At 51.8% G+C, this 22,422-nt stretch overlaps 1 protein-coding gene and 1 pseudogene across 2 annotated transcripts in view; one reads left to right on the top strand and one right to left on the bottom strand.

Moving 5' to 3' along the window:
* The window catches only part of NOD1 (nucleotide binding oligomerization domain containing 1), a 37,218-nt gene that overhangs the window by 12,222 nt on the left and 2,574 nt on the right, over nt 1–22,422 (top strand). Inside the window, exons 2-12 of one of the 2 annotated variants that reach the window (XM_054571319.1) lie at nt 661–750; nt 2,452–2,761; nt 3,986–4,160; nt 6,398–8,222; nt 10,981–11,064; nt 12,280–12,363; nt 13,418–13,501; nt 14,817–14,900; nt 15,769–15,852; nt 18,271–18,354; nt 22,205–22,288. In XM_054571319.1, coding sequence (XP_054427294.1) covers nt 2,558–2,761; nt 3,986–4,160; nt 6,398–8,222; nt 10,981–11,064; nt 12,280–12,363; nt 13,418–13,501; nt 14,817–14,900; nt 15,769–15,852; nt 18,271–18,354; nt 22,205–22,288 — 2,792 coding nt within the window. In that variant the 5' untranslated portion in view covers nt 661–750; nt 2,452–2,557. Of the gene's footprint in view, nt 1–660; nt 751–2,385; nt 2,762–3,985; nt 4,161–6,397; nt 8,223–10,980; nt 11,065–12,279; nt 12,364–13,417; nt 13,502–14,816; nt 14,901–15,768; nt 15,853–18,270; nt 18,355–22,204; nt 22,289–22,422 lie in introns of those variants that run through there. The other variant, XM_054571320.1, reaches the window with a different exon arrangement.
* On the bottom strand, nt 19,598–20,037 carry LOC129068885 (60S ribosomal protein L26-like; annotated as a pseudogene).

Below are 22,422 nucleotides of genomic sequence, written 5' to 3'. Positions count from 1 at the left end.
GACCGCACTGCGTGCATTCTGACAACAGGTCAGGTTGAGCAAAATAAAAGTTTTGCTCAACGAACAAACAAGAAGTTTGCCTACCTCTGGTCACCTACCTTAGCAATGGTAGTAGAAGCAATTAAACAGGTCAGCCACGGAACCCATCTAAGCCCCGGCCCTCACCTGCCTTCCCTAGACTGTCAGCAGAGAATGACCTCCCTCCGTTCTGGGGTTCCAAGTTCCCCTCAGAAACCCCTTCAGAAACCTTTACTGTCTTTCCTCCACTACCATTGCCTCCTGTCATTTTGTTTGCTTTGCATTTGGTGGTCTGGGAGGGGTCTGTTGGTGACACTGTCTGTAAGCCTCCAGAGAGCAGAGGTACAGTTGGCTGTATTCACTGTACGTCCTGAAAGCTGCACAAATGCGTGATGAGTGCAAAGGAACTGAGTGTCCCCCGGAAGTCTGCCGCTCTTGGGGAGGCCTCCCACCTTCGCTGTGCTGGCCCTCAGGTGGCTAAGCAGCCTCGCCGCCCTCGGGCACTGAGACGCCCTTGAAGTAGCTCTCCCCAGGCGGGGGTAGCTCTCCACTACCCCAGCCCTGCTACCCTTCCAGTTTCCCCTAAGGCCAATTTCATTCATTCATTCACCACTCATGACAATCTTTTCTTTGATTTTGCAGATGCCAGAAAGACATTGGAGACTGAAGGAGAGAAGCTTGTTTTAAAATATTCCGACTTACTTCAAAGAATGATGCCAGAAACTTAGAAAGGTATTGTTAACCGCTAATTTAAATTTCACATTATCAATGGGCATTTCTTCTAGCAACCAATTTTCTAAAGCTTGGATCCTAAAGTGGGTCATAGAATTGACCACAAGAGAAGAGGCTGAATTGGTGTATAATAGATAAGCATTTTTCTTAGTGGAATAGTAACTGATCAATCACGTCATCCCTTCAGATTCTTTTCAGTAGGGCTCTCTTGCCCTTCTGTTGGATACAGTGTTAAATTGTGGTGTCTCTCGCGCAGTCACTCAGGTTATGAAAGGAGAGTGATTCTCCTGCTGAGAATCTCTGTCCGGCTTGCAGCGTGTCAAAGACCAGGACACTCACGTGTGCCTTGATGGCCACAAAGTGAGAACCACTGGACTTGAATGTGACAGACGCGGCTTTTGAGACATACGTTCATGACCCGGGCTGTGTTCAGAAATCTGTAGATTTCGTTTTGAGCTCAACAACAGCAACAAAAAAATTCAAAACTCTCTCTGTGGAATGTGCGGGTTTTCTATCTAGATGACAGACTGGGAGGCCAGTTCGAGGCTTTGCTACTTCCAAGATTATGACCCATTTTTGTATTCGCAAAGGTGACTGCAGAAGTGGCTGAAGGCTCTTCCGTTAGAAGAAACAATCAGTGAGATGTAGAGTATCGGGGAGGGGCCCAAGTTGTAGTTTCATACCCAAGTAGCTTGGGCCCTGTTCCTAACCATACAGGAAGTTCAGCACATGCATGGGGTTTCCAGGGGAGGTCAGAATATTTTAAAACAACCTTCTCTCTGGTCATCCACTACCTGGGAGTCTGTGCCAACGCTCCCTCCCACCCTCTCTCCTTCTGCGGCGCTTCTCTGCCCACATGGCAGTGTGCCCCCTTCATGCCCCAAGGTGCGTGTACACAGCAGACTTGGCTGAAGGTGTAGGGGAGCCAGGCAGGGTTGTGCGGGAGGCTGCACGCAGCTCAGCTTGGGCCATAGGGGCTGGGACGTCAGTGTTCCCGGGCTCCTGGGCTCGACTACACAGCCGACTTCATACTGTCTCTCTCCTCCAGCCAGTTTGTGCTTTGACCCACCCTCTCTCCAGCCCCCGCGGTCCCTGTGCTCCCAATTCTGGGCCCTCTCTCCCCTGAGGGTATGTGGAAACCTCCAGTCCCAATTAAAAGTTTTATGGAAAATAATATGCTTCCCATCTCTATTCTAGTCTAGGATTGAGGCACACTTTAAAATAATAATAATTATTTACAAATTTTGCCAAAAACCAGCCCTGGCCAGTGTGGCTTAGTTAGTTGGAGTGTTGTCCTATAAACCCAAAGGTCATGGGTTCGATTCCTGGTCAGGGCACATGCCTAGGTTGCAGGTTTGGTCCCTGGTCAGGGCATGTACAGAGGCAGCCAATCGATGTTTCTCTCCCACATTGATGTTTCTCTCCCTTTCGCTCTCCCTCCCTTCCCTTCTCTCTAAAATCAATAAGCATGCCCTCAGATGAGGATTAAACAAAAGTTTTGCTCAACAAACAAACAAACAAGTTCGCCTACCTCTGGTCCCCTATCTTAGCAATGGTAGTAGAAGCAATATTAAACGAGGATTTTTTCTTTAACATCTCAGATCTCTGTCTTAAGCGTGACTCCTGCTTGCTCTGAACAGACATATTCCAGGACCAAAGGGAGAGGGAGGGACCTTTCCCACGGCCTTTGCTTTCTTCCAGGGGCTGCACTGAGAGGCAGGGGCCCTGGATCCTGACTGTCCTCCACCAGGAAGACCCATGCGGCCGAAGATGAATTTGGGATATGTAGCCACTTGCTACTTTAACGATGGAGAAGCAGGGCCCCAGTGAGATGGAAATAATCCCATTGGAGTCTTTTCCCTCCCACATTAAGTTGTTGAAAAGCTACCGTGAACTTCTGGTCACTCACATCCACAACACTCAGTGTCTGCTGGACAACCTGCTGAAGAATGACTACTTCTCGGACGAAGACGCAGAGATCGTGGGCGTCTGCCCCACGCAGCCCGACAAGGTGTGGTGGCGGCAGGGGCTGGCCTGGCAGGAGGGGGGCTTGGTGGTGGGGGTTGGGGGGCGTCTCCCAGCTGACCTGCGTGCTGAGCCGTGAGTTTGGCACACTGGGCAGAATTTCCCACTGCGGCCACTTCTGGAACAGAAAGGCCGGCGTTACGGGCGCATCACACAGTGATGTGTTGTACCTCTGTGTTCGTGTGAAGAGCATGCCATAGATCTTGCCTGCCTATGCACACTGGTTCCCCAACAACCCATTTTTAAAGTCACTTTAAACGGGCAGGGGGGAAGAAGAAAACGAGCGTAAAACACGAACACGAGCAGTGACGTTCCCTTGGGGCCTTTAAGGCTGGGCACTGCCCACTGCGGATAAGACTCTGGGCTTGGCCCTCTGCTTCTGCATCCAAAGCCGGGTCCACCACAAAGAATTCTCCCCACTGCACTGTGGGAAGTCTCAGCAGCCCTTGATTTCACTCTAGCTTTATGTCATCTTCTGAAAAACAAAATGGGCAAGACCCAATGCTCCTTTCTGCTTAGAGGAATGACGGACCTGCTGGGCTCAGAAGAGACCGGAAGGATGTCTGGGGAGAGCACAAGTAGCTTACTCTGGTTTTCTCCTGATTTTAAGTAATGCAAAAAGCCTTTTTAAAGGTATAACTTACATGGGGGTCTGTTATGCCCTCGCTGTGTGGCCTGGTGCCCACCTCATTTGCCTATGGGATGACTCTCTCCCCTCAGCACTCAATCCTGGAGAGCAATAGCATTCATTCCAAACAGAAAGGGAGGCACAGAGAAGATTCCAGAGGTGGGCACGGCTCTAGTTGTGAGCCTCACCGTACTTTGAGGCTCATGGAAGCCTCCTGATCGCGTAGAGCGGTGCGGTTCCCGTGTTTTGCCTTGTATAATGCACACCCACGTTTTTTGGTGCACATTATACACAGGATTGTTATACCCATGGTGTATAATCGTCATACCCATGTATAATACACATCCTTATTTTTCCCCTCAGTAATTTGGGCAAAAAGTACACATTATATGTGGCAAAATATGGCATTTCTAGCTGACGTGGCCCATTCCACAGATTCTAGGCCTTAGACACATAGCATCTTACTCTGGCCGGGGGACTGTCCAGGCAGCAGCGAGAGCTCGGGGCCTGCTGGGTGGACCTTTCCAGTGGGAGGACACCCGGAGCGCCAGGCTCACGCCCTCATGCTTGTGCCACCACCAGGTCCGCAAAATCCTGGACCTGGTGCAGAGCAAGGGTGAGGAGGTGTGCGAGTTCTTCCTCTACGTGCTGCAGCAGCTTGCAGACGCCTACGTGGACCTCAGGCCTTGGCTGTCGGAGGTCGGCTTCTCCCCTTCCAGCCTCGTTCAGAGCAAAGCTGTCGTCAACACCGACCCAGGTACGAGGCGGCCCAGGGGATTGCAGACGCCAAGCAGATAAGGCCCTGGGCTTGGAAACGCTGTACCAGCTACATTCAAGAGTTCGTGCAAGCTGGCCCACCGCGGGCCCGGGTGCTAGGTTCCTTCTAGAAAAGGGGAGCTGGTCCCTGTCACCCAAGAGTAGCCCCGAGGACTATCCCTGAAGTGACCACATGCAGCTGGTCTGCTTTGTATAGGGGTCCATGGAAGTGTGGGGATGACCTCTGTTCTGACCTCCTACTTCCTGTTCTGACGTGTGTAGATGTTCTCATGGCTGCACAGATTCAAGGTTGCCTTTTTCCCCCTTTTGAAAATCTTGCCAGATTCAAATCTGGAAGAAGGCGAAGTAGTCTTTCGTCACCCTCGGCTGCCAGTCCTTATTTCCAAAGCAGCAGGCACCCCATTAGTTAACTGATTAATTCAACAGATATTAATGTGCCAAGGCACCTGGCTGGATGCCAGGGGTCCGCTGGGGAGCAGACCCAGGTAAGGTCCCCACCCTCAGAGAGGCCACGGTAAATCACCACACAAATGTACCCTCTGGTCAGGGGCCTGGGGGGCCTTTTTCCCATGTGTGTGCCCTCACCCCTTTGAGACAGTTGCGAACAACGTACCAGCTCCAAAGTCCTACACTCTGGTTTTTAAAGAATCCAGTTTGACCTTGAAAATAAAAAAAAGGACAATGGCCCAGAAGGTGTGCGCTTACAGGGAACCAGGCCAACCGACAGGGTCAGTTACCCGCCCGCCACTGCTCACACCTCGCCCTCCAGGCTCGTCCCCTTCCTACGCGTCCCTCCCCCAGGTGAAAAGGGAAACAGCCCCTCAATGAATAGTTCTTTCAAAGGACTCTCTGTTGGTTCTGTTAGCCAGCTACTGGGATAACTTTTTAAGTATGATTCACTCCACAAGAAGCCAGATGTGGAAGACTATGTTTAATATGATTCCATTGATATGAAATGTCCAGAAAAGCCAAATTTCTAGAGGCAGGAGGCGAATGGGCAGTGAGTTGCCTCCGGCCAGGGATGGGACCAACACTGGCTGCCAATGGGCTTGTGATGGAGGCGGTCTAGAACAGGATGGTTAGTGACAATTGCGGGACTTCGTAAAGTTACTAAAAATCAGTGGCTAGTATCCAAAATCGATTGTAAAGTGGGTGAATTTTATGGTATGTAAATTATACCTTAGTAAAAGTGGTAAAAAATATAATTCAGTTCGCAAATTTTAAGCAGACAGTCCCGTTGGACTAGATGGACGTTCAGATAAACTGGGAAATGTGCATGTGTGTCTAATGTTTGTTAATTAGATTATAATTAAAACCCAGAAACCATTTTAAAGGAATGTATGCAGCACCTTTTGTCTGGGGAAGGACCACCCGCCTTCTGGTGTGAGCCCCACTTCACAGCCCTGGTTTGCTGAGAGCGTGGAGTGGAGCCCCGTCAGCGCATCGCTGTGTCCACTGCCCTGCGGGCAGGCCCAGGACCCACCGGGGGCATGTGCAAAGCATCAGTGACGCCTGGCTCAGCTTGGGAACAGGGCTGGCGTGCCCCTTGTAGTCAAAGGAGACTGGCTTCATCCTAGTTTACTCACTTGTGGTGATTTCGATGAGGCGCGGCTCCTTTGCAATCCAGTTTAACATACAGTGTTGTATTTTATCACCGAAAATGTCAGCATTTGGTTTTGTGAGACCATCGTGACTTGTTTCCAGAGCAGTGTAGTAAGTTATAGAAAGGTCAGGGCAGTTTCGGCCTCAACGAGTTACAATGGGGACTGGCTCCAGCGAGGTGAACAGGGCCCCAGGAGGGCGTGGGGCTGCGGGGCCCTCCGGCCTGGCCCCGGAGTGTGAAGGAGCTTCAGTTTCTAGCTGGAGTTCAGCGACAACTTGTGCAGAGGAAGAGAGAGCCTGTCTCAGACACTGATCCCAGTGGAAGTCCATCTCCCTCTGGCTGCTAAATCTGAGGTCAGGCAGAGGTGTCAAGGCCTGAGGATCTGCAGGCACTGCAGCTCTGGAGTCTTCAGGGGCTTCCTTTGAGGCCTCCTTGCCCTTGGCCTCAGGGTCCAGGCTGTGGGTTTGTCTGGGTGCTTGTTTCTCCTCCTGAGACTTCCCTCGTTCATGCAATCTGGTTTCTGCTTCTCTCTCTCTCTCTCTCTGCCTTCACCTCTCCTGGGGCCCCTCGCCTCCCGGGACGCCTGTGCCGCACCCTCCCCACTCTCCCTCCAGTGAGCATGTACACCCAGAAGCTGCGGCACCAACTGGGCCGCAACTCCAAGTTCATCCTGTGCTACTCACAGAAGGAGGAGGTGCTGCTGGAGGAGACGTACACAGACACCATCATGGAGCTCGTCAGCTTCAGCAACGAGAGCCTGGGCAGCCTGGGCAGCCTGGCCTGCCTCCTGGACCACTCCACAGGCATCCTCAACGAGGAGGGCGAGACCATCTTTGTCTCCGGCGATGCTGGCGTGGGCAAGTCCATGCTGCTGCAGCGGCTGCAGAGCCTCTGGGCCGCCGGCCAGCTAGACGCAGGGCTCAAGTTCTACTTCCACTTCCGCTGCCGCATGTTCAGCTGCTTCAAGGACAGCGACATGCTGAGCCTGCAGGACCTGCTCTTCAAGCATTACTGCTACCCAGAGCAGGACCCCGAGGAGGTGTTCACCTTCCTGCTGCGCTTCCCCCACACCGCCCTCTTCACCTTTGACGGCCTGGATGAGCTCCACTCGGACTTCGACCTGAGCCACGTGCCCGACACCTCGTCGCCCTGGGAGCCTGCCCACCCCCTGGTCCTGCTGGCCAACCTGCTCAGCGGGGTGCTGCTCAAGGGGGCCGTCAAGCTGCTCACGGCCCGCACGGGCATCGAGATCCCACGGCAGCTCCTGCGGAAGAAGGTGCTTCTGCGGGGCTTCTCCCCCAGCCACCTGCGGGCCTACACCAGGAGGATGTTCCCTGACCGGGCCATCCAGGGCCGCCTGCTGGACCAGCTGGAGGCCAACCCCAATCTCTGCAGCCTGTGCGCCGTGCCCCTCTTCTGCTGGATCATCTTCCGCTGCTTCCAGCATTTCCACAGCGCCTACGACAGCTCCCTGCAGCTGCCCGACTGCACTGTGACCCTGACCGATGTCTTCCTGCTGATCACCGAAGTCCACCTCAACAGGATGCAGCCCACTAGCCTGGTGCAGCGGAACACGCGGAGCCAGACAGAGACCTTCCGCACTGGCCTGGGCACCCTGCAGTCGCTGGGACGGGTGGCCCACTGGGGCATGGAGAAGAACCTCTTCGTCTTCAGCCAGGAGGAGGTACAGGCCTCGGAGCTGCAGGAGGCCGACCTGCAGCTGGGCTTCCTGCGGGCTATGCCAGAGGTGGACCTCAGAGGGGACCAGCAGTCCTATGAGTTTTTCCACATCACCCTCCAGGCCTTCCTTACCGCCTTCTTCCTCGTGGTGGACAAAAAGGTGGGCCCTCGGGAGCTGCTCAGGTTCTTCCAGGAGTGGGCGCCTCCTGGGGAGGTGACAGCTGTGTCCTGCTCTCCCCGCTTCTTCCCTTTCCAGTGCCTGGGGGACAGTGGCCCGGTGCGGGAAGACCCCTTCAAGAACAAGGACCACTTTCAGTTCACCAACCTCTTCCTGTGCGGGCTGCTGTCCAAAGCCAAAAAGAAACTCCTGTGCCACTTGGTGCCAGCCGCGGCCCTCAGGAGGAAGCGCAAGGCCCTGTGGGCGCACCTGTTTGTCAGCCTGCGGTCCCACCTCAAGAGCCTGCCCCGCATTCAGTCTGGGGGCTTCAACCAGGTGCAGGCCATGCCCACCTTCATCTGGATGCTGCGCTGTATCTACGAGACACAGAGCGAGAAGGTGGGGCAGCTGGCGGCCCGGGGCATCTGCGCCAACTACCTCAAGCTGACCTACTGCAACGCCTACTCGGCCGACTGCAGCGCCCTCTCCTTCGTCCTGCACCACTTCCGCAAGCAGCTCGCCCTCGACCTGGACAACAACAATCTCAATGACTACGGCGTGCGGGAACTGCAGCCCTGCTTCAGCTGCCTCACCGTCATCAGGTGAGGCTGCCAGGCCCACGCAGCGCTTGTGGGCCGAGGTGGGCCTGGCGGGGGGACACCGGGACAAGCATCATGGGGCCGGGGTCCCCTGGGTTACCCTGGGAATCACAACCACTGGTCTTGGAACATGCACACTGTCTCTATCTCGGGGCAGGTGGGGGCGGGGGCCAGGGGCAGGGGGCAAGGAGCAAAGCTTCAGAGCAAAGCCTCAGCCCCAGCTGAGGGTCCTTGAACAAGTTGCTTCGCCTCTCTGAGCCTCAGGGTCCTCGTCTGGAAAAAGGAAATGCTCATATCCTAGCCATTACGGTACCGCTGACCCTTGAACAACTCAGGGGTTGGGGTGCTGAACCCTCTGCAGTCAAAAATCCACTTACAACTTTTGACTTTCCAAACACTTAACTACGAATAGCCTGCTGTTGCCTGGAAGGCTTACCGAGAACATGAACAGTTGATCAGTAATACAGGGTAGGGCGAAAGTAGGTTCTCAGTTTTGAGTACACGGAACACAGAGTATAATATCATATTATGATTTATTAATCATTGTATTATATTCCATATGAACCACTGTGGACCTACTTTTGCCCATCCCTATGCATATTTTGTATGTTACATATATCATATATTGTATTCTTACAATAAAATAAGCTAGAGAAAAGAAAATGTTATTAAGTAAATCATAAGGAAGAGAAAATATGTTATTTTTATGCATTCATGACATACCTTTCTCTTAATTTTTTCAATATTTTTAGGCTATATGGTTTGTCTGTTTTTTCATTTTTGCAAATCTCCAAAAAAGTTTTCAATATATTTATTGAAAACCATCCACATATAAGTGGACCCACACAGTTCAAACCTGTGTTGTTCAAGGGTCAACTATAGTCACAATCAGCATTTATTGGGAATGGGTGAAGTCATTACAAATATTATCGGATTTAATCTTCTTAACATACCCCAATAAATTCAATATAAGCTAAAAAACAAATAAAATAAATACATTGACTTGAAAAACAGTTCTGAAAGGTAGATACTGTTATTGTCTTTACTTGGGCAAATGAGGAAATCGAGGCAGAGAGAAGTTAATACGTTGCTCAAGGTCACAGCTGGGCCGTGGTGGAGCCAGAACAAAAAGAACCTACCTTTTAGGGTTTATGAGAGGCTCAGAGGTAGCCCTGATGGCAGAAAAAGCAGACTCTGTGCAAGTTGGCATTTGCGGCTTCCCATGCTCAAAGCCAGCAGCCCTGAGCTGCCAGGGATCTCCGTGAAGAACACTAACTCTTGATTAGCTTCCTGTTTGATCCTTTGAGAAGAGAGGCTGGTCTGCTTTCTTCTATTAGCATTGCCTGGGTGTACCTGTAACTCTCTCCACAGGGTTCTAGAGAGCAGAGGGGATGTGGATTTGTTTTTGGGTAACTGTTACATCAATGCCAGAGTATAAATTGTGTGGGGACAGTGGGATATAGGGAGCCCAGGGCTGCCCAGGCTTGGGGGCTGCGAGGCCTGGAGGCTTTGCTCTGTGCTCAGCCAGCATGTTTCTGTCCACAGCCTCAGGCAGCCTTAGGCTCCGTGCCTCCCTGTGCTCATCTCATTAGATGGAAACGCCACATGAGGTTGGGGGGAGGGGGTCCTGCCCCAGGCAACTGTCCCGAGTTTCTCTCCAGGCCAGTAGAGAAGAAAGCAGGCGTGAATGGGCCACCCCAGGGAGACATTTTGAGCTCTGTGAGGGCATCAGTTAGGATTAATTACGTCTGAGAGAGAAAACTCAAAGTATTGGTGTTTTAGATAATTTACAGACTTACTTGCCTCTCATGCAAAAGCCTGGAGGAGGGCCGTTCTGGGCCGCTACGGTGCTTCCATGACGCTCAGGGGCCTGAGCTCTCTTCTGCCTTGCGATCCTGCTGCCCTCGCTACCTGACGTCCACCTCTTGGCCCAAGATGGCTGCTTAAATTCCAGCCATTCAATCAACAGTCTAGCCACCTGGAAGAAGGAAGGGCAAAGAAGGACACACCCCATTGTTTTAAGAAGACTTCTCAGTTATTGCTAACGATTCTTCTGCTTAAATTTCCTTGGGCAGAACTTGATCCCATGTGCCTACATAAAAAATGGGGGATTCTGTTTCTAAGGAAGCTTAGACATTGGGAGTGACCCGCAGCTTCTGGCACTCTGGGGGAGAAATGCCTTGTCCGTGCACACTGTGCCCCAGCAGCAAGTTGGGTAGCATTTGGGGAGGGGCCCAGAGTGTCTGGCCTGATCAGTTGGCTGAGGTCTAAAAATCAAGCTTTTACCTGTTCAGCCTTTAACTTAGTAGAAACAGCAACCTGTGGTAGCAATCTGGCCCCCGGGTTGTGTTTGAGATGAAGTTTTATTGGAACACAGTCACACCGCTTGTTCACAAATTGGCTTCTTCACACTCAGCAGTCGAGTGGCATGGAGGCCACCCACAAATGCAGGATATCAGAGGTGGCCGTCCTCATGTGTCCTTCATGGGCCCCCCCCCCCGTAGTCCTTGTGTGGAATCAGGGCTGGGCTGCCACCTCACTGACGGGCCGGTTCTGGTTCTGGGTGGGTGTGTCGGCCCCACGAGGACCAGCCTCTAACTTAAGGGGCTGTGTGGTTGGTTGCTCCGGCCATGCTCTCAGGTGGCCTTTATAGCCGGCACAGTCCAGGACCTCCAGAGGCTTCTGGATCCTCGTGGAATGAGTGCTCCCTCTCAGGGAGCAGCCGCTGTCACGGGCAACTTTCTCTGCGGTTCTGTTTCAGACTCAGCGTAAACCAGATCACTGACGATGGGGTCAAGGTGCTGTATGAAGAGCTGACCAAGTACAAAATTCTGACATTTTTAGGGTACGTATTTCTCAAGAACACCAGGCTGGCTACATAGTAATGACACAGGGCGGCAGGACATTGCCATTCACGTGAATGATTAGGAGGCTGGAGCCGATGGCCGTGGGCATCAGGAAGCACCCTGGACGGGGGGCCAGGAGGCCTGGGTGCCGCTGCTTTCGGTTTGGCCAGCGGCCCGCTCTCCGAGCAAGTCAGGAGATTGTGCCAGGCCTCAGCCTCCTCACCTGTATGATTGGGATCCTGAAAACATAGGCAAGTGGCTTTATGAGCGGTGGCTGGGGGATGCAATGACAGGCTACCTTGGGCTGTGCTTTTTAAATGGTAGAATACTGTTGAGGAGTTAGACTTCACCGTGATGGGTCCACGATCCCTCGGCAGAACTCTTGGGGCATGACCAGTGGGGCCTGGGGCCATCCCCCATTTTAAATACTTAAATATTTCTGCAGCAAAATGGATTAACAGTCAAGCCAGTTGGGATGAAGACCACGAATAGCTCCATATCACTTGCCAAAGTAGTTTTGACAACCTTTGGGTTTGCAGGGCCAGGGGTTCAGGAGTTTGCGATAGCCAGCCCCACACCACGGTTGACTCTCACCTGGGGCCCGTCGGTCAGTGTCTTCGGGCCTCCATTCCCGGACCTGGGGAATGGGGACAGGAAGCCAGGCCGCCTTTCAGCTCGGGAGTTCTGCGTGAGCGTGGAACCCGTGCATCCTGTCTAGTCCCACTTTCACCTTCTTCGTGTGTGTTGTTGAATTGGTACCAAGTGGTAAAATGACTGCCAGGCAGACCCTGAGGAGGCCCCAATACTCAGCTTCCCCCACCAAGATGCTGGCTGGTGTCTTAATTTAAAAATGCCCATCACCTGCCATTCATCAGGCACTTACCTGCTGGGGCTCGAAATGATCTCACACAGCCCTCATGCCAGCCCTGTCAGGGAGCTGGCATTCCTACCCCAGTATTACCGCTGGAGAAACTGAGGCACAGAGGCAGTCTGTAAGTTGCCCCAGGTCACAAAGCTAGAGGGTGGCAGAGTGGCTTTGAACCAGCCTGTGAGACCTCAGAGACCCAGATTCTGGTCTCTGTGTGCCCCTCCTTTCTTCTTTCAACCCAGACCTTTGAAATCAGATGCACAGAGTCAGTTTTTTTTTTTTTAAATGGGGTCAGTAAGATGACATCGGGAGTCACCAAGCATTGTGACTGTGCTTTTTCTCAAAGCTTATACAACAACCAGATCACGGATGTTGGGGCCAGGTACATCGCCAGAATCCTGGATGAGTGCAAGGGCCTCACACACCTGAAGTAGGTGGCGCGGGCGTGGCGGGCGTGGCGGGCGTGGCAGGCGCGTTAGTAGCATCTCTTGGTCACCCTTCCTTATTCAAACAAAGAATACACGTCACCATAAAGAGCTCTCCCCTAAAGCCTTCGGGAGCCTTATTGGTGAAATTAGGAGACCTGTGTGCAAAGGTGAGCTGGCCACCTGCAGGATCTGCGACCTGTGGGTGGGGCTCGATGGGGGAGGGACCACCTACCGTGGGAGGGGGCAGGTAAAGGCAGCAGGTACCACCCTTTCTGGAAGTTCCCAGCGCCCCCCAAGGAAGTTCCCCCTTGTCTTAGTCTCTTCAAGCTTCTATAACAAAATCGCATAAGCTAGGTGGCTTAGAAACACTGATAATTTCTTAGTTCTAGAGGCTGGAGAGTCCAAGGTCAAAGTGTTGGTAGATTAGGTGTCTGGTGAGCGCCCAAGTCCTGGTTCATAGATGGGGCCTTGCCATGTCCTCACCTTGTGGAGAAGGGGGCAGGGAGTTCTCCAGGGCCTTTTATATAAGCTGCTAACCCCTTCCTGAGGGCTCCACCCTCCTGACTTAATCACCCCCCAAAGGCCCCGCCTCCAAATACCATCACCCTGGGGACTAGGGAATATGGATGTTGGGGAAGGCACAAACATTCAGACCATAGCACCCATCCAGTTGCAAGGAAGAGCTTACCTTACCAAGGGTGACAGAGCCCCAGGCTTGAAGGAGCCCCCGGTGTGGGGAACACACCTTGGCCATGTGCAGCGAAGCAGGAACCTCCTGTTTGCTGATAGGAATGAGTGACGCTCCAGAGGCCATTCAAAGAACCCCAGGAAAGCTTGAGTCGCTGAGTTTCTGCACATCGGCTGCAGAGGAGTCCTGACTGGCTGTCCTCCAGGCTCCTGGCCCTTCCCCAAGGGGACGTGCGGGGCACAGCTGCTGTGGGTCCCAGGAGAAAGGTCCCACCTGCCAAGAGGGACTGGAGGGGCTCTGTGCTGGGGATGAGGGTGGCTGAGCCGCCTCGCAGCTGGAGGCTGACACGTGCACAACTCTCTCTGCAGACTGGGAAAAAACAAAATAACAAGCGAGGGAGGAAAGTGCCTTGCCTTGGCCGTGAAGAACAGCAGATCCATCTTTGAAGTTGGGTGAGTAGAGACAAACTGCACGCGTGTGTGCATGATCCAACCGTTCTGTGTCCGCAAGCACCTGCTGGGCCTCTTGTACATAAGTACACTGATACATAAATACACCTCTTGTTCATAAATACACCGACGGGACCGCTGGACAGGCGGTGGGGGCGAGACACAGAGAGCTGTCCTCAGGAGAGCAGGTGGCTTGCTGTGTGGGAACGCTGCGCTGCAGCAGCCGTGGATCTGCTGTGGGTGGCAGACTTGCTTTGCTTTACGCCGACAGTGCCCCTCCGTCTGTTGGGAATTGCTGACCCTTATCATAGGCCAGGTGCTGTTCTAAGTGCTTTACACGTATCAACTCAACCTCACAACAGTTCTACAAGGGAATGCTCTTATTATCCCCGCTTTATAGACGAGGGGATTGAGACCTAAAAAAACGACGAAGTCCCCCAAGCATGTGTGCGTAGTAGGTCAGAGCCAGGATGTGAGGTCCTGCTCGGGAGCCCGGCCTGTGACCTCGCGGACCCTGTCCGGGCAGACCCTTGTCTTAACTGGTTCTCTCAGAGGACCCGCTCTGAGGGAGAGTCAGCTCTGTCACGGCAGCTCCGCGCCAAACCTGCGGCAACCCACGCGGCACAGCGTGGGAATGTCCTCTTTATATCAGGGTCACTGCTGTGAAGGCTTCTGAGTGTGCTCCCTGGGCTTGGCTTCACGGAAGACTGGCTGCGCCTTCAAGACTATGTCGGACCCCCGCACAGAGTCGGTGGGCGCTGGAAGGCCATTGTTCTACCAGGGCTGTCCAACCTGCTGGCGTCTCTGGGCCACACTGGAAGAGGAAGAGTTGTCTTGGGCCACACAGTAAATACACAAACACTAACGAAAACTGATGAGCTAAAAAAGGGTTCTGAGTAAATTTTTATTTTGTGTTAGACTGTGTTCATCGCGATCCTGGGTCACGTGCAGCCAATGGGGGCTGCGGGTTGGACACCCCTGTATCTGTGGGTGACATTTCTGGGATGGCCACGGCGTGTGGCTGACTGACAGCTCTCTGAAAGGTCAGGGGTGACACTTGGTCTCTAGTTGTATAACCTGCTGATGGGCTTCTGTTTGCAAGGCTTCTGCTGCTCTTTATCCTAACACTTTGCTTTGAATCTGGGGTCTGGAGCAGCTCACGAAGGGGCTGGCGTAGAAGTTTGTCCCCAGCTCCCAGGCCACAGCTCCCAGGACGGAGCAGAAATGCCGGTCTGCTGAGCGCACAGCCCAGCCGTGGGTGCTGACAGGAAATAAGGGGTAGCGTGCACTCACCTTCTCTGTCTTGCTCTACCCTCAGGATGTGGGGCAACCAAATCGGTGATGAAGGAGCAAAGGCCTTCGCAGAGGCTCTGAGGAATCACCCGAGCTTGACCAACCTGAGGTACCTGCTGCCTCCTGACACTCGCTGTCTCCAGGGCCAGCCTGGTCACCCCGTGTGCCTCTTGGTTCACCCGGGGAGAGGCCGGGAGGGAGAGGCTGCTGGCTTTCCTAGGGAGAGAGGGATTTGTGAGTGTGTGTGACTTTGTTTCTTTTGAAGACATTTTTGTTGACATAGAGGAGGCATTCAGTAAAGTGCATTCATAAGTGCTCAGCTCGGTGATCTGACAGAGGCACACGCCAATTTAGCCACCAAGTGAAGACAAGAGGACCTAGCCAGCCCCTCGTATGTCTCCCCATGTCCTTTGGGGGTGAGGAATTCCTAAGTCCAGATAGAACTGAGAGGGACCCTGGGCGCAGATTCCTGCCCCTTCCTCATTCTCAGGACGGTACTGGGACAGAGGGGGCCCTTCGTCTTTGTACACAGGCACGCTCCTCCAGGCCTCCCTTCAGGTCCCTGGCCAAACCTCAGAGCCTCGGTGTCCCGTGTTGCTCACGTCCTTCCTGCCGTTGAGAGAGAACCCGCGATGGCGGGGCAATGGCAGTGCTCCTTCCTCATGAGAACAGGAGGAGGCTGTCCGGCTCTCACAGAGGGTCACCTGGAGAAAGTCCGTCCCCTGATGCTGAGCTGGCCTCAGCAGCCCCCAGTGTGCTCCATGACCAGGTCTCACCCATGTCCCACGTTTCCCACCTGACCTCACGCTCTGAGCAGCAAAGCCTGGGGGGCTGCGGGCCAGGCTGGGACCTCCTGCCTCCTTCCTCCTGCCTCAGGTCTGCCTGGGAAGGGCGCCTCCAGCTGCAGCCTCCCGGCTGTTTTGGTGGCTGAAGCCAAAGCCTGGCCTAATAACCCACTCACATGTTTTCCGTCCTAGCCTGGCATTCAACGGCATTTCCACAGAAGGAGGAAAGAGCCTCGCGCAGGCCCTGCAGCGGAACGCGTCTCTGAGAATATTCTGGTAATTACCAGAGGCATTTTGAAAGGTTGGGTCTCCAGGTTTATTCCAAAGACTGCGCACAGCCAGGAATCTTAACAGAAAAGCTGGCTCTCCATCGAAGAGGCTCTTGGCCTTTCCTCAAAGTGAGGTCCACGGTTTCCTGCTAGAGAAGAAAATAGCCATTCTTAGAGGCACAACCACGCGCGGGAGGGGGTGCGGGCTCTGGAGCATGAGTTCGAGGCCTTCACCCTCTTTGCCAAGCTGGGCCTCAGGAAAACCACAAGGTTGGCCGCGGTACATGTCAGGAGCAGCCTCAGAACCCCCTCAGGGGTGACTCGCAGAGGCCAACAGCCGTGCACTTGGCTCAAAGGCTTCTTCCATCTTCCTCTTAAAATGTCTCCTTGCCCGTGCGGCCTCCTTCCTTCCCAGGTAGCCACGTCAGCACCTGGCCCTGGCGCCCCAGCTCACCTGTCACCTGGCACAGGACACCCGCAGTCCTCACGCCCTCTCCGCACTCCAGGGGCGCCGACGGAGTGCGTGTTGCCTTCTGACGGTGCTCTCCTTTTTGGTTCCTTTTTCTTTTGGTCATTATTATTTAATTTTACTTATTTGTTTGTATTTTATTTATTTGCCTGTGTCATTCATGGCTTATGGGTTAGGAAATTGGGCTACATGCCTCTGTGTCCCCCTCTTGAAGCTACTGCTCATGAGATACTGGCTAAGTGAATTCACGAAAACGGCATCATTTGGTGACTTCTGATATTAGGCCCGCTGGGCAGTTACTGCGATTTTCATGTTTTTTCTTTCAAAAAAGTATTTAAAAAATTTTGGAAAGTAACATATGCTTTTCTTTTTGAAACAAACAATATAAGACACTGAAGTCTGAAAAGTAGGAACTGAAAGTAACTCCTCCCTTGTGTTTTCCAAATATAACCTTTTTCTTCTAGTCTTCAAATGTATATTCTAGCCTTTCTAGCATTTGAATGTGTGTCTATTCAAATATATATCCGCTTTCTTACAGAATAGAATAGGATTACGTAAGTAGCTTTAAAAAAATCTTAACCATATACACCCATATTTTACATCTCCCTTTATGTCAGGCTTCCTCAATTTCAATGCTTGTTGACATTTTGGTCAGTTGACATTCTTTGTTGTAAGGGGCTGTCCTGTGGGCTGAGGGGTGCTTAGTAGAATCCTGGCCTCTACCCATTACAGACCAGCAGTCCCCCCAGTTGTGACAATCAAAAATGTCTCCAGACATTGGCAAATGTCCCCGGGAGACTGAGAACCACTCTTCTCCGTGAATGGTAACATCACACCCCATGCTTCCTGAGCACCGACCACACCAGGCGTTCTGCTCGGCCCCTGCGTGTAGTGACTCTCTCTCAGTTGCCCTGCCAGGGCTGTCTCATTACTGCCCGTATTTACCAGTGAGAGAGCTCAGGCCCGGAGCAGGTGAACTGCCCCGCTGTGGTCGCCTCGCTCCCAGGTGACACACTCCCTCCATGTCTGACTCCACTGTACTTTCAGCACTGTGCCCTCCACCCCATCTCTATACGACCTTGTTCTCGAAGGCTGCACAACGTCCCATTGAATGGACACTCACAATTTATTTTGTCAGTTGCCTCTGTTGATGGATATTTAAATTTGTTCACGTTTACGATATGACCGATAGCACTGCAATCGATGCTGTGTGTATAGATCCTTGTGTACGTCTTTGCACACTACAATTTCTAGAAGTCTAATAATTGGCTCAAAGTGTAACACCTTTAAAAGCTGGGTAGACACTACCAAGCGGTCTTTCAAGGAATGATTTTAATGTTTTTATCCCATTTTTCTTCTTTATTTATTCTTTCATCCACTGGCACAACAGGGTCCAGTCCTATTTATATCTGGAGCTTCTAGCCCTCAGTGCTTTATCTAGATCACTTCTAGTTTTAAGAACAATTGGGAGACTTCCTGGACTTTCGGTCACTGGCATGGGGCCCTTCACAGCTGGCCTCAGAGCGAAGCGCTAGACACATGTTCATGTGCAGTTGACAGGCTTTCCTAGGTCTCTATCTGGCCAACTTGGGTAACCTGCTGTCAGTGGTGCTCAAGGGATCTGGGGGGCTGGAAGCCACCTGAGAAGCAGGCATTGGCCTCTCCTTTTCTGGGGGCTCCTGTCCTCTCTGAGATCTGAGAGCTCAGCGAGGATGGAGAGGGAACATGGGCACCACTGAAGTAAGACTGTAGGTGTAGAATTTGCCCTGGAAATGAACCACCCATGGTCATCCATGGGGCTCTGAGGCTGGGCTTGGAGACTGGCCATTTGTGGGTTCTCAGCAACTGACCAGCTGCATAAGCTGGAGGCACCTGGGCTGGGATCGTGCACCTGCGAGCTCATATAAAACGCATGCCAAGTAGAGCTCTTCGAGTAACACTCCCTTTCCTTTCTAGGCTCACCAAAAACGAACTCAACGATGAAGTGGCCAAGAGCCTGGCAGAGATGCTCAAAGTCAACCAGACGCTGAAACATTTATGGTAACTCAGAGAGCCTTAGAATCTCAGCCTGGGATGCTGTTAAAAAATATTGATTCAAAACACACGTGCCATTCAATTCACCCTTTTAAAGTGTACAGTTCACTAGTTTTTAGTATATTCACAAGGTTGTGCAAGCCATCTTTATCTACCATATTTTGCCATGTGTAATATGCACTTTTTTGCCCAAATTTTTGAGGGAAAAAATAGGGATGCACATTATACATGGGTATAATGACTACATATCATGGGTATAATAATCCTGTGTATAATGCACACAAAAACATGGGTGTGCATTATACGCAGCAAAACACAGTAATTCTAGAACAGTTTCACCTCCCCACCTCCCGAACCCCCCAAACCTGTGTGTGTTAAACAGTCATTCCCTGTCCTCTTCCTCCCCGAGTCCCAGGCGACCGCTAATCTGTCTTCAATGTCTATGGATTTGCCTCCTCTGGGCCTTTCTTAGACATGGAATCAAACAATATGTGACTTTTTGTCTGTGTGCTCTCTCACTAGTATAAGTTTTGAAGGTTCATTTACATTACAGCATGTATCAATAATGCTTCACTGCTTTTTATGGACGGATGATATTCCACTGTGTGTGTTTCCCTCATTGTATACGTCCATTCACACCTTGGTGGATATTTGGAGTTTTCTACTTTTTGACTATTATGGATGCTGCTGCTCTGAACATCTGTGTGTGCATGCTTGTGTGTGAACATGTTTTTTTTTTTCCTTCAGGGTGTACGTGTACTTAGGGATAGGATTGCTGGGTCATGTGCTCCCTCTCAGTTAACTTTTGAGGAATTGCCAAACTATGTTCCAAAGCATTGTTCTACTTGACATCCCCACCAGTGAAGTAGGAGGGTCCCCACTCCTCGAAATTCCCTCCAAAGCTTGCTATTGTCCATCTGTTTGAATCATGCCGTCCAGGGGGTGTGAAGTAGAATCTCACTGTGGTTTTAACTTGCAGTTCCCTGATAACTAACAATGTTGGGCATCTTTTCATGTTGCTGTTGGCCATTTGTGTATCTTCTTTGGAGAAATGCCTCCACATCCTTTGCCCATTTTTTAATTCGGTTATTTGCCTTTTTATTGTGGAGTTGTTAGTGTTGTTTATATATTCTGGGTACCAGACATATATTAGATATATAACTTGCAGATATTTCCTCTCTGTGAGGTTTTTCACTTTATTTTTTTTTTTCATTTTAAGTTTTTAAGAGAAGTTGCATATAAGATTACTTTATTTTTGCCTCCTCTCACATGTTTCTTCCTTGTATTTGCCCTTTTTCTCTCTTACTCGGCGAGATTTGGCTTTATGTTCAAGGATCTTTTTGTGATCATTGTTTTTGTCTAGTGATAGCCACCTGGCTCGGGCAAACACCCACGTGAACAGGTGCCTTGCCACTAGCTTTCTCCGGCTGCACTCGTTTAGTGTAGACGACATATTTCTTCTTAGAAACCTGAACTACGTTGCTAATTTACTGCCCTTGGTAATGTCGCACAACCTGAACTTCATCATCCTTTCGGATGGGCATGCCTCGGGCACTGCACTTCTGTCTCAGCTCTTTGGAAAGAGGAGAGGACATACTACCTTTTACAGTTCTTGCTGCGGTCAGAAGTCACAGAGGGACCGAACTTCATTTTGACCGCTGGCTCTTCCGCAATGGCCGCAAAAGGGAAGAGAGACCCACACGCTGCTTCTGGTTTCTCACATTCCTGACAGCGACCTTTGAAGCACAGAAGTTTTTGATTTTGCAGCCATGGTTTAGGTAGCGTACTAAGAAACCACTTCTCAACCCAAGGTCACAAAGATTTACTACGCTGAAGTTTTCCTTGAAGTGTTTTCATTTTGCTCTTTGGTTTTGGTCTTTGACCCACTTGGAGTTAGTCCATTGTGGTGCGGGGTGTGAGGGGTAAGGGCGCAGCTTCCTCCTTTCACATGCGGGTATTCAGTTGTCCCAGAACCACTTGCTGAAAAGACTACCTTCCCCTTTTGAATGGCCCTGTCCCTTTTGCCAAAAAATCAATTGATCATAAATGTATGGGTTTATTGGTTTACTTCTGGACTTTGTATTCTAGTCTGCTGATTACTACGTTTAATCCTATGCCAGCAACACAATATCCTGATTATTGTAACTTTGTAGGGAGCTTTGAAACCAAGACGTGTGAATCTTCCAACTTTGTTCTTCGTTCTCAAGAATGTTGTGGCTATTCTGGGTCCCTTGCATTCCCATGTGAATTTTAGATCGCCCTATCAGTTTCTGTAAAAAAAAGTCAGTCTTTGCTACTTGGACCTCTTTTTGTTTCATTGGTGGTTTTTTTTTGGCCTTAGATTTTCTCTTATGCCTGCTGCTGGCTGCCAGGCGAGCGCCTCCAGGCAGAACAGAGCCAGGACGGGACTGGAGCGCGAGTCGGCTGCGCGGGGCTGTGCGGCGGCCGCGTGTGCCCGGGCACTGCTGGGCCTGTCCGCTCTCCTCCTGCCCGGCCTCTCACCAGGTCTTGGTTGGAGGCCCCTCACCCTGCCCCGGCAAGGCCAGTGGTAGCAGCCGTGAAGGAAGTGACTAGAAAACAGCAGAACTCTGTGCCCACTTCCAGATTTCTATTTTTGCTCCTTTTGCAAAAATGTCCAGTGGCTTACCAGAAGGTTCTCACCTCTGCCGCTGAGCCCAGGGGCCCCAGCCTTTGGGCGGTGTGGCTGGGAACACAGCCACCATCGTCTTATGTGCATGGGCAGCAATGGTGACGAGAGCTCCCTTCCCCCGGGCACCAGGGCGCAGATGGTGAGAACTGCTTCATGCACATCGTCCCACCGAAACCTCACACACCCGGGGTAGGGAGCTTCTCTTAGAGTTATTCCCATTTTCAGATCAGGCAACTGAGACACAGATAGCTGTCACTTGTTTCTTCAAGAATCTGTAGCTGAGAAGTGGGGAGTGTGTGTGTGTATGAAGTTTTAACCACTGCCTTTTAAGCGGTTGGCCCTTTCAGCCTTAATTTCTATAATCTCATCGATCACAACAGCGGGGTCCCTTATCTCCCTGGCAGGGCTGCCTTCTCGGGTCCTTCAGTGCCCAGGACTTGTAAGGGCCAAGCTGAGAAGCAGCCAGGAGTGAGGAACGAGCCTGCGATGCGGGGAAGGCACATCACTGCCTTGTGCTGCGTTGACTTCCGGCCGCGCCTGGCAGCAGAGCGGCCCAGCGACGCCGCAGGGATTGCCGGGGCCGCCCCGCTCTCTCGGAAACTTGTGTTGCACTTGGGCCGCTGCCACCCAACGGAATGGGCTTACTCATCGGGGCCCCATTATCGCTGCTCTTCCACTGGGCCCATGAGTGGCACCAGAACCGTTGCTCCTCTTTCCCACTCAGATGTGGGGGAAGACATCGTCCCATCTTAGAAGCCTTTGTTTCCCCCAAAGACGAGAATGGCCAGTTGGTAGCTCCTTAACTCCCCGCCTGGAAGGAGAGCTGACAGCCCATTCCCTGATGCGTGTCTTAGAATCTGCGTGGTCTCCAAACATTTCTGGGTGGGCTCCCCTACAATGAAAAATGTCAAGTGCATACACACATCCGAATATTCACGTACTAAACTATCTCCATATGAACACACAGATACATCAAGCTCACTATAAAAAATACAGAAAAAATAAACATTTTACAGGCTGCCCTTCACTCTGGGGGACTGGCTGTGACACCCTTGGGCACATTAAAGGCCACGTGGCCTCAGTTCTCTCCCCCACGCAGTCTGTCTCCTCTCCCACCATTCCGTTGCAGCTGCCCCCTAACGAAGGGGCCATATTTATCTCATTCAGTACTGTGTCTTTGATACAAAAGAGATGCTTGCCTTTCAGGCTTATCCAGAACCAGATCACAGCGCAGGGCCTCGCCCAGCTCGCAGATGCATTGCAGAAGAACACTGGCATCGTGGAGATTTGGTAAGACACATCCACTGCCAAGGGGGACAGTAATTATGTACTCAGCACCCTTGGCTGTGCGCCGGGTACGGTGGAGGGCAATTCCCATTCATCCCCAGCTGCCCTCACGCCTGTGATCCCTTCCCTAGAACCAC

The sequence above is a fragment of the Pteronotus mesoamericanus genome, unplaced genomic scaffold (assembly GCF_021234165.1).
Source record: "Pteronotus mesoamericanus isolate MK-2021 breed Mesoamerican mustached bat unplaced genomic scaffold, CSHL_Meso_final contig_220, whole genome shotgun sequence".
Lineage (NCBI taxonomy): Eukaryota > Metazoa > Chordata > Mammalia > Chiroptera > Mormoopidae > Pteronotus > Pteronotus mesoamericanus.
The sequence above is the reverse complement of the archived record's forward strand: the minus strand, read 5'-3'. Positions and strand labels throughout refer to the sequence as shown.